The sequence below is a fragment of the Propithecus coquereli genome, unplaced genomic scaffold (assembly GCF_000956105.1).
Source record: "Propithecus coquereli isolate 6110/MARCELLA unplaced genomic scaffold, Pcoq_1.0 Scaffold211, whole genome shotgun sequence".
NCBI lineage: Eukaryota > Metazoa > Chordata > Mammalia > Primates > Indriidae > Propithecus > Propithecus coquereli.
In genome coordinates, this window is record NW_012146190.1 from 272,716 (window position 1) to 285,136 (window position 12,421).

At 35.8% G+C, this 12,421-nt stretch overlaps 1 protein-coding gene across 1 annotated transcript in view; it reads left to right on the plus strand.

Moving 5' to 3' along the window:
* The window catches only part of LOC105810419 (aldehyde dehydrogenase, cytosolic 2-like), a 99,123-nt gene extending 87,374 nt beyond the window's left edge, over positions 1 to 11,749 (plus strand). Inside the window, exons 8-11 of the mRNA XM_012644415.1 lie at positions 3,158 to 3,322; positions 5,508 to 5,665; positions 7,191 to 7,265; positions 11,157 to 11,749. Of these exons, the coding sequence (XP_012499869.1) occupies positions 3,158 to 3,322; positions 5,508 to 5,665; positions 7,191 to 7,265; positions 11,157 to 11,229 (471 nt within the window). The 3' untranslated portion in view covers positions 11,230 to 11,749. The remainder of the gene's footprint in view (positions 1 to 3,157; positions 3,323 to 5,507; positions 5,666 to 7,190; positions 7,266 to 11,156) is intronic.
* Positions 11,750 to 12,421: the final 672 nt, after the last annotated feature.

Sequence of the window (12,421 nt, forward strand, 5' to 3'; positions counted from 1 at the left end):
GCATGGTGGCACATGCCTGTGGTCCCAGCTACTCAAGAGGCTGAGGCAGGAGGATTGCTTGAGCCCCAGAGTCTAAGGTTGCTGTGAGCTAGGCTGACGCCACGGCACTCTACCCCGGGCAACAGAGTGAGACTCTGTCTCAAAAAAAAAAAAAAAGAAAACCTTCTTCATAGAATTCTAAAGTAAATAATCCAGTGATCTGATTAATGTAAGACTTTAATCACTATAACTGAATAGATTTTCATCACAGGTTGCACTGAGTAAGCAAGAGAAGTAGATATTTAGAACTTTGAGAAACAAGACTGAAAACCCCCAAGCTTCTTTACACTTAAAAATATTCATCTGTTGTTAAGAGCAAGAGCTTACGAAAGAGGTAAACTCATTCACTGAGCTTTAGTCTGTTGCTTCATCCACTGGTGGCTGAGTGAACTGAGGCTTTTTTAAATATAGCTGTAGAATCTTCTTATTTAAATGTAAAAACAAAACAGTTACAGAGAAAATAATCACTATAGAGGTTTATTTTGGAAAAAATGTAAGTTTTTTATTTTAATTTTGAAGATTACAAGCAAAATATTAGGGAGTTGGAACATATATATATACATATATGTATGTTTTATATGTTTGTATTATATGTGTTCATATATTTTTTCATCATTTGTAAAGTGATTTTCCTATTTGACTTCATAGACAAAAATGTGCATTTCCTTAAAAACTTGGAAAAATCAGTATTTTAATTTGAAAAAGAAGGATGATATCCATGTAAACTGTGTTAACATTTTCAGAAGAGTAGCATCTTGTTAGAGTGTAGAAAGGTGGGCGTTTGAGTTACAGGCTGAATTTAAAATCTAACTTTCAAGAGACTCTGTTTCCTCATCTGTAAAATAGGGATAGCAGGACCAAGCTTGGGGGATCATTCTGCAGGCAAATGAGATAATCCATATAATTCCTCCATCATAGAGTTGAGTTTATATGCTCAAGTCTATGTTAAGTAAAAATTACATGTTTCTATTTTCATAGTATGGTGATAATTATCATACAGATCAATGACTTCTTTACTCTCATTGTTCTTGTTAATCTATGGTTTCTAAATAATTTGAGGTATGTGTCAGTGGCTTTTCTCAATTTATCTTTTTCTTCAACCCACCAAGCCTAAGGAATCAAAGAATTTGCAGCATCGAACACATGAAAATGTGTACTCTGAGACTGTTATGACAATAGCATCAATATCAATCATTTCCTAGACTAGCCCATGGGCCTAGGGCCCTCGCACAGTAGAGAGCCCCGGCTACTCCTAGCATCGAGCAGTGCTTGAGGTCCAGAAAGGAGGCTAAGTTTACATACGGACAATCTGACACCTATTGAAGAAGGTTTATGTTTACGCTGAATGAAAGTTACCCAAACTAAACTGTGTGTGTGTCCCTAAGTATAGCTGAAATTTTCTGTCACTATCCCCAAGCTCCAGCACAGTGTTCCTCAGGCTTTCCTGTGTATCTGAATCGTCCAAGGATTCAGTAGGTCTGGGGTGGGGTCTGGGAAGCACATTTTGCTACCAAGTGATGCCAGAACTGCTGGCTGTAGGACCACACTATCGGTAGCAAGGCACTAAATATGAAGTCCTGTAGTTTTAGAAGTCAGTGAGCAGCCAAGTTTTCCAACAAATGAATCCTTTCAGCCTCTTTTTCTAGTCCATAGGCAGGGATTGGATTGTCACTAGGTATCCACTCTGCTCACAGGGAAACATTATGACTTGGGAAACATCTTGAAATAAAAACCAAAAAATCATGTTGAGGACATAGTCAGATTAATATCTTCGAATAGGACAGAGGAGCTTTACATGGAGGTACATGAATCCTTGACTATTTACTGAAAAACTAGAATGTCTTAACCAAGCAGAGTCTCTCTAACTCTACCCCCTTAGTCAGATTGTTTTCAATTTAAATATCTCTTCTTCTTAAACCCACACTACAACTTCCTTAACCTGTTAGAAATGAAGGCAGGTTTTCTTTATGAAATATTCTATTAAATATGGTACATTAAAGAACAACATTGTATCAAATATTGTGCCAAATTTTTAGAAGATAGTTTCTGGTTTCAAATAGCACTTAATCTATGAATAGTTAAATATGAGAGCTGGGGCCTGGCAGATTTTCAGAGTTAAGGAAGAGGATAAAGAATACTTTCTAAGTAATGAAAAGAGACAAGTTAAACTGGAAAGGAACTCTACCCCCCACCTTAACTCCTGGATCTCCTGTTTTGCCTTTAATCCTTAACCCCCTCCACACCTGAGACAGGCAGTTTTACCAGTGATTTGAAGACTGAGAAATATCCAATCATTCAACATCCCAAAGCAGGAATTGAAACAATATGTAACCTCCCAACGCCAGTGCATGAGGAAGAGGTATTTGTTTCTGGTATTCACAACCAGAACTCTGGAATCACTTTTTTCTCATAAAAATATTATTTAAAAGACCATTTAAGTTTTGTAATACTTGTCATATATTTAGATGTGGTTCATTTAATGAAGCACGGTGGACACAATCAGGAGACCAGAAATTGGAATCGAACGTACTGACTGTCCCAAAGTGACCTAAACCGGGGGATGCCTGAACTGCAGTCAGAATGTGATAGCCAAGGGCATGGACCAGGCCAGAGGGGACGGTTCAGGAATAGGGAGGTCCAAACATAGGCACAGGAGTCTCCTAAGACAAATCTAAAAGCATGTGCTTTCCAACTGCCATATCTACTTAAACCCAGTATCAGAGTTCTCTTTGTCTCCATTCACTCCTTTTATTAATATTTCAATTGGGACTACAGTTTCTACGTAAATGTATTAGATTGTTAACAATCATTTCTTCTGGAGTGAATAAATGACAATTGTGTGAAAGGTTTGCAATACTGACATGCTTTTCTTACATAACTGTTAAACAAATACTAAATACAATTATCTATCTTTAAGGGTTCTTCTCTAAAATGTCATGAGAAGAAAATATATCCAAAGAATGAATCTGAGCCTCTGTTAGCTGCTTTAATTCAATGTTTGATTTAATAGCAATATCGTACCATTTTGAAACCCTCGTTAATGGGCCCAGCAATGTGTTATCTTTACAAGCATCTTTTTTTTTTTTTTTTGCCTTTTCATGTGATATTTTTCAAACAGATTGACAAGGAACAATATGACAAAATACTTGATCTCATTGAGAGTGGGAAGAAGGAAGGGGCCAAACTGGAATGTGGCGGAGGCCCATGGGGGAATAAAGGCTACTTTATCCAGCCCACGGTTTTCTCTAATGTTACAGATGACATGCGCATCGCCAAAGAGGAGGTAAACGGTTTCATTCTGTTCTGTTGTTGCCTTGCTTCATCTGCGTGTGTGTATACGGAGTGTCCCTTTAAGATTTTCACTTCTTTGAACATCTTTCAAAATGTTATTCTCTATTTCTCATAAAGGTTTATTTGTGGTCAAGAATAAAAGTAGTAAGGAATCCATTGGGCCAGCCAAAAATTTTCAGCCAAACAGATCAGGATGCTGAGCAATTTCTAGGTGTTTCCTTCACAGCTTTAAAGTAAAGGGAAAAAAATCCTGCCATTTGTGACAACATAAATGAACCTGGAGGACACTGTGCTAAGTGACACGTGCCAGGCACAGAAAGACGAATACAGCATGATCTCACTTATACGTGGAACCTATAGAAAGGTGAAATTCATAGAAGCAGAGAGTGGAATGATGGTCACCAGGGGCTTGGGGGAGTGGGGTGTGAGGGTGGGAGATGTTGGTCAAGTACACAAAAGTTCAGTGAGCTCGAAGGAACAAATTCAAGAGATCTGTTCTAAGGATGGTGGATATAATTGATAACAACGTATTGTATACTTCACAATCACTAAGAGAGTAGATTTTAAGTGTTTTTGACACACACAAAAAAAAGTACTTATGTTCCACCTGCTGGTTCTGTATTTGCCCTATGAACTTTTTCTACAGAACAACCATCTATATATTTGAAAATAGCATTCATCCCTATATCACTCCCCACCATCCATGGGCTCTTGGCCCTATGTTTTTCAGCTGTTAGTCTTCCTGATGTTGTATATTGTAGTTAAATATTTAGTAAGTTTATGTGTATATGTATAACATGTAAATTATATATACATACATATATACTGTATGTGTATACATATATGCTCACTAAATATTTAAATAAGATATACTAAATTAGGAAGAAAGATTAGTACTGTTGTTCTTGTATATCTTGATTAATACCAGATAGAAAGGATAGGAGAAAGATCTTCAGTCAAAGAAACATTTATTAAGTTCACACATTATTCATAGTAGAACAGCTAGCTTGCTACTTCAAAGTGGAAGCCTGGAGCCATGTGCTAAGTTGAATTAAAATTATGTAAAATATGAGCACATTTAGTGCAGCAGCTGCTGCATGTCTGGCTCCTGGGTTACAATCTCATGATTAGATGTACGACTTTGGCTATGCACTCAGCCTCCATTGACTGGTAGCTCCCACCCCTCTAACACTTAAAGCAGTGGTGAAAACCAGAAAACCATTTGTCATTTCTGATTTTTGCCTCCTCTCATTCATGTATCCCAGAAAATTCTGGTAACAGAGGAACCCCATTTTTTATTTAATTCTAATAAATGCCTCACTGAAATATAATGTAAGTGCTTAATTTTTAAGAAAAAGTCTAGTTGTCATGTTTCTACCTGGGGCTAAGATACAGAATAACTTGAGTTTGGACTGTACTACCTAGAAAGTCTAGCAAAAGTGAGAGTACTTTAGGCTAAAACAAGAAAATTGTGATTTTTAGTTATTTTCTGCAACTATAGCCATTGCCAGTGAACTCAAGCTTTGATTGGTACAGGGTGTTTCAGGATTTAAGCTCTTGCAGTAATGAACCGTTCTGTTTAGTATATGTAAGTTGCATAGGATTTCCTACAGAGTAGAATCTGAACAAAAATTCATGTTGTTTTTCCTACCTTGACTAATTATGAAAATATCTAAGTGCAGTAAAATGGTTAATATTTCAACCAATGGTATACTGGTATTTAAAGGACAATTACTATCATCAATCATTGCCTATTCATTTATCAAGAAGAGCAAGCACTGCTTTCTGGAGCTCACTGTTATATGTAGTAACTTGGAAGATGAGGAAAACTAGGGAGAGAATTTTAAATGACCCTAAATGAAAAAGAAATTCTGAAGTTAACAATTTGATGTACGATTATAAGTTCTTGGAAGCTTCATTCCAACATCTAGAAAATGAACATTGCCTTAATTATTTGTGTTCTATCTTGTTCCGAAGAGAACTTAACACATGACCATTACCTATTCTCACCTATCATTTCTGCAGCTACCTATTTGGATTCTTATACATAGGTTTGAGAATAGAAGCAAAATCTTAATCAATTTGGGATAGTTTATAAAAAAAAATTGCAATATAATGTGAAATATTTAATTTTAACCTATCATTCTGATTTATTTAATCTATTTCTTGTGGTATAGATATTTGGACCAGTACAGCAAATCTTGAAGTTTAAATCTTTAGATGATGTGATCAAGAGAGCAAATAATACTCACTATGGATTAGCAGCAGGAATCTTTACCAAAGACCTTGATAAAGCCATAACAGTGTCTTCTGCTCTGCAGGCTGGGACAGTGTGGTAAGTGAAACCTCAGTAATGCAGCTTTTTCAGTGTTAACCACATTAACAGGTTACCTTAAACCTTTTTAGACTTGGATTTTTCATTTGGAAATACATGGCTTGCTAGAAAAGTAATTGCTGCCTTAAAAAACAAAACAAACAAAAGACAAAAGAAATTTCAGGTTTTTGATTTTGAAAAAACAAAATGTCACATGCCTAATTGATAAAGAACCTTGTTGTAACATTTCACTGGGTGTCTTAGGAATTCCCAGTCAGGAATATCTGTTCAATTAAGACAGAGGGGACCATATTTTTATTGCTATATATCCTAGAACATAATCATATTGTAGCATTGTCCCATCTTGAGAGCTGCTTGGTGTTTTTAGGACAATTACTGAATTCCATAGTTGCTGGGATTTTAGCCACATTTTCAAAGTAGGTGTGTGATTTTACAATTTAAATAAGTATTAGACAAAGCTAAGACAAGCTGCCTTTTAAAAGTGTAAATTTATTAAAAGAACTATTACTCCAGGATGAGAGACATGGGTAATAACTCTATGGTCCAGTGAGAATGTAAAATGCTGAGAATTGACAGTAGTAAGTGTTGTAACTGAGAAAACATTTGAATGTTATTTTAGGATCAGAATAATGATTAAAATCTTCAAAATATAATACCATTTTTCTGAAAGTCATACTGTCTACTTATTATAATAGATTAAGGAGGGGAAATTATTAAAAAAGAACATTGTTTTCTCCTTTAAAAAAAATTTTTCCTTTTGTGTGTAATGAGAATCAAGTAGGTAATAAGATTTTGCTCTTAACTTTGGCCACCAGGAAATTTAATGCTAAACAAATTGTTCATACCCGCATAATTGCATTCTTATTTCCCCCATCTTGATCTTTTATTGTAATTATTTCTTGAATTCCAACTATTAATATTTTTTTAATTACATTTGTTTTTATATAAGCATCTTTAAACACTTTATGAGACATGACAGGGAATAAACAGAATGATAATTAAGTCCAACCTCTACCAAGGCCTCTGTTTAAGTAATTTGTTGAACCAATTAATTGGGAAAAAATGAACTAAGTAATATGATATGTATTGAAGTTGCAAAAGAAAATTGAATCTAACCTATTAAGTACACAAGCATCAAGAGAACTGCAAAGCTTATTGAATATAGGCAGTAAGGAATACCCATCCAACAAATTCTAGTCTTCAGTAAGCCATATCATTTCTCCTATGGCATATTAGCTATTGTATGATTCTAACTTTTATAATTCTAACTATGCCTTCTTAGGGACATGATATACTACCAAAAAGGCAATACAATATACATACATACATATGTGTATCATTTTCTTTGTTTCTAGGTGGCATATATCCATATACTTCCAAATTTTAATTTACAGTGCTGCTTTTTTGTTGCAATGAGTATGTCATATGGAAATTAATGGAGTTCTTGGGCTTTCTAAATTTCTAAAATTGCCAAATGAAAGTTATTTCATATGTTAAGTATCATCTATACTGTACTTCTATTCAGGGTGAACTGCTATCTCATGTCATCTGCCCAGTGCCCCTTTGGTGGCTTCAAGATGTCTGGAAATGGACGAGAACTGTAAGAATAACTTTCTGTTGATATATTTATTTCATAAAAATGGTTTTTACTCCTAGGAAATTAACTCACAGTTGCCACTTTAAGTAAAATCTGCTTCTGTTCTTTACTGGAGAATTTATACCACCCAATAGCATATTAAATGTTGGCTGTACCCCATAAGTGCAGAGAGGTGCTGGCAGAAGGGAAATATAATTTATTAAGCTCCCACTAATCATAAAGGTCCATATTAAGCACTTTACACTGCTGATTGAAATATTGCTTACTTTTAAAATTGTTTGCTGTGTATATGAATGAAATCCATGGGGGAAACATCTCCAGAAATGGTGATTGTAAGAAGTGTACAAATATAAGAACACTCCAGTTATTTGAACATGCCTCCTAAATAAGTAAATTAGGTGCCTTATCTCAGAAAACATCAGTACAAGAGGAATGATTCTCATTTTTTGAAATTTTATTGATGTAGACTCTAAAATTTTAAATTACCTGAATATTTTTGAAACTAAAATATAAACCTCAAGGGAAATTTGACCAAGGAAAACATGTTTTATAGTAGTGAATAGATGGAGAATATTTATATATAAATGTATTTATGAGCCTTAAGTTGCTTTTGAAACTGGGAGAGACAGATTTTTTGTAAAAATGTTAACATAAGTATGTAAAAACAGAAAATAGTGGCAAGATGTTTGGTTAAGTTTATTCAAGCAATTTTAACCATTTTATTTCTTTACATTCTCTTATATTTGCCAATATACTTAAAATTCCTGAAGAAAAAAAGATAAATGATATGCAGTCCTTGTGGAATCAAACATAGTAAAGCTGATAATTTTGTAAATAGCAAGTAAAAATCTTTCTCAGTTACTAAGGGTCATGCATGAAGTAGACATGCACTTTGTCATTTATCTTAATGAATCAGCAAAATTACAATTAAGCAATATTTTTGCGGAGCCAGTGAAATGGAGGAATGACAGAATGATCTGTCAACTTTCTCAGCATGCATTCATTAGCACTTGCTATGGATAAGGTCCTAGGGACATGACACTATGTTCTGTCCTCTACTTAACTGTGGTGGCAGGAGGAATATGTAAAAATATCTGCAAAATAACCTGCACACACTAGATCAAGACTCCATGCCTCATGGGGACAGAGAAGCAGTTTCAGTGCAGAGCAAAGTATTAAAGGACAGGAGATTTGGACAGCACCAGACTTTAGCATTTAGGATGGCATGTCTCTGTCACTATTTTCATCTGTCACACAAGGTCAAGGATTGTGGATGAAGATAGGAGTGAGCAGAGGAAATAGAAGGTCTTTTAAGCTCCTTTCCATGGTTCTATGGTTCTAACTCCAGTGGAAATTCAGTGGATAAAACATTTAATCGCAGTTGATAGAGTAAGAGAAGACCTCACAAAAGAGATGGGACTTCATCTGGGGCAGGAAGAGGGCGTTCTTGAATGGAACAATATATGTGGTGTGCTGAAGGGCTAGTGAATTTGCTTGGTTACTGTGGATATATGGGGGTGAGAAGTATGATTCAGAGTTAAATATGATATTGATTAAGAAGTCCTGAAGCCAAGAAAATAGTCTGCGATTTTACTTGTAGAGTAATGAAGAGCCATAGATATGTTTAGAATGTTTTGAGGAGATAGCAGCAGAAGATCAACCCATGAAAAGTACAAAGCGTATCTGAGAAGACATCATTTGAGTCTGGCCAACCTGCATTTAAATCCTGACTCCACCACTTGCTAGCCATGCCGCCCACTTCAAGTTGTCTAACTTCTGAGCCTCCATGCCTCATATTTCAAATGGAGATGCTAACTTTCCTCTTAAGATGGTTATCACATAGTGAATGTCCAATCCCTAGCCTTGTAACTGTCACAAACTGAAAACTCAACAAATGGTTTCTTCCTCCCCTAGTTTCTTCTCTTTATAATATCCATTGCTGGAGAATCCCTTTGCAGAACTAATTTCTTTACACAAAAAGCTTGAACAAAGGACAGATTACTCAGAAGGTCTGTTAGTTCATTGCTGGCCCAGCTACCTAACACATTTTCCTGGGAACAGTGAAGATAAAATAATCAAAAGGGATGAAACAACTTAAGTAGACCAAACTTGTAAATTCTGTTGAATACAGATTTTAAGGTTGAGACGTAATGGAATCAAATAAGAGAAGGGTTGAAAACAGGAATCAACCATCAATAATTTCCTAAGTATCAGGAACAATTGTATATATAATGTCACAGCCTAAGCAGGACAATAATCACACTTATTACTCTCTTAAGAGCTGCAGGTACCATGTGACCCAAAATACAATGGAAAGCCTATTGGTTAAAATCATGGGTTACTTTCTCTAACTCTATGAGATAAAATACTATCTTTTTAATGGGTTTCAGACAACTGAGCCTAACCCCTTTAATTACTTTGAAGAATGTGCTCATTGAATCTTTTAAAAGGTATTTTTAGAAGCTTACTTGCCCCCAAAAATAATCAGTGTAAGAATATTAGGTTACCCAGGAGAAAATGATGTCTTCTACATATCTGTCTATATCACAAGAAGGAAGGGGTAGAAAAGGATCAAGATCTTATTTTTCTGTAAGCCTACATGTGCATGAGTGTTGTCATTTTAAGAACATTTTTATATACGTGTAATTTGATCCTTTTGTCAGAACAATATAGAGTATAACTGGGCCCCAGTTCCTTTAGGTATGTCTTCAACAAAGGGTAAATCACAGTCCCTAAAACTGGTAGGAGGTCCCCAAAATCCTGATAACAAGATAAGAGGGTCCAAATGGACTGACTGGGATTAATTCCTGATCATTTGGGTTGGACTTGAGTTATATAAGCAAATGGTAGGGAATAGAGGAGGTCATATAAAGGGAAAAAACCAACAACTGCAAAACCCCAAGAGCCTGAATGTAGGCCAATCTACCCTTGTCCTCTTCCTTAAAAAGAAAACAATCAAAAAAAGAAAAGAAAAATCAGAAAACTTTAATAAAAGTCAGATTTTTTTTTGCAGGGAATCAAAAGATATTGCTAAAACTTCAGCTGCAAAATATTTTGTTTCAAGCCATATTAAAGCCCCTTAGAATGAAAGTTTCACTCCTTCATCATTTCGATGCCAATTCTGTGCACTTGGTAAATTCAAGCTCTGCTTTAATTTACAGTTTTATTGTACTACTATCGAGTGATTATATATCACTACCTCTGCTCTTTTACTATATTTGTCTTAAAGTGAATCTAGACTAGAAATGACAAAATTCTTATTGGGCTGAATTGTCTTTTGAGTAGATAGGGCTTTTTAAAATCAAGTAGGATAATGTAAATAATGGACAATTTCTACAAAAATCAACTGAGAGTACATGATTTTTTTTATTTTTATTTTTTTTTTAGGCAAAGTCTTGCTCTGTCATCCTGGCTAGAATGCAGTGGCGTTAAAGCTCACTGCAACCTCAAACTGCTGGGCTCAAGCGATCCTCCTGCCCCAGCATCTTGACTAGCTGGGATTATAGGCATGGGTCAGAGGGCCCAGCTGACTTTTTCTATTTTTAGTAGACACAGGGTCTCGTCTTGCTCAGGCTGGTCTTGAACTCTTGAGCTCAAGCTATCCTCCCACCTTGGCCTCCCAGAGTGCTGGGATGACAGGGTGAGCACCGCGCCCAGCCTATATGATTATTTAAAATGAAAGAGCTCTTAAAAACATATTTCCCACAAATGGATTTATGTTAAGTCCAGACAGTTTTGGTTGGCTAGCTACTATATAAAATGCTCTGGACACAGAAAATATTTTCCATTGTTCCTAGCCAGATAAGCAAGAACAAACTTGTACCAATCACGGAGTATAGTACATTTGCACTCTGCTAAATGGTGTTTATGGGTGTTTTTTTTCCCTCTCTCTAGGGGAGAATATGGTCTCCATGAATATACAGAAGTCAAGACAGTCACAATAAAAATCTCTCAGAAGAACTCATAAAAAAACTACAAGAGTGGAGAGAAATTCTTCAAAACCGTCTCCTATAGTCACCAACAGAGTGGGTTTTCAATATGAAATTGTTCTTTTCGTGATTTTCTTAAAAAGTAAGCTAATAATGTGTTAATACTATCCATAGAAAACTTGATGTGTAGCTTATTCTGAATCATTTGCTTTCTGATATGTGACTCCGAGTCCTATCCTAAATAAAAAGGATGCATTTGGATGCCAAATCTTTGAAGCTCTGTCATAGTCATGTGCTTTTCTTTGTAGCTACTTGTCCAGATTAATCATTTCATAGACGAGGACCAGTTGTCATTTAGCTTCTTTCCCTTAAGGACTCCTTGAAGTACTTAACATACATGTTAACTACAGAGTAAGTTGCTCTGTTCCCAGTAGTTAGGAACTACTTGGAGTGTCTTGAAATGTTTCTTAGATCCATGTCTGCTTGTCAAATGAAGTAATGCCTGAAATACTTAGCTGTAAGCTGAATATGAACCTTAATAAAAACAACTTTTCATGACTCTTGTTCAGTTTGAAATTTTTTTAAGTGGAAGTTTTGTTGATTTACTCTCCTTGTCACTCAAAAACAGCATTAAATTGAGCATAAAGATGCATTTAAAATAAAAGTCTAGGCCGGGCGCGGTGGCTCACGCCTGTAATCCTAGCTTTCTGGGAGGCAGAGGCAGGTGGATCGCTCAAGGTCAGGAGTTTGAGACCAGCCTGAGCAAGAGTGAGACCCTGTCTCTACTAAAAAATAGAAAGAAATGATCTGGACAACTAAAAAAATATATATATATATATAAAAAATTAACTGGGCATGGTGGCGCATGCCTGTAGTCCCAGCTACTCGGGAGGCTGAGGCATAAGGATTGCTTAAGCCCAGGAGTTTGAGGTTGCTGTGAGCTAGGCTGACACCATGGCACTCACTCTAGCCCCGGCAACAAAGCGAGACTCTGTCTCAAAAAAAATAAATAATAAAATAAAAGTCTAATCCACCCATTCTCAAATGGGTAAAGAAACATTTTATTTTCCAGAGGAATTCTTGATATCAATGGCATACATTTGAGATAGATGGCATCAGTCTTTCAGTAAGCATTTATTGAGTTCCTACAAAGTTCTGGGCTGGGCACTATGTTGGATGTTGTAGAAAATAGGTGAATAGTGAATGGTCCCTCATCTCAAGATGCTTTAA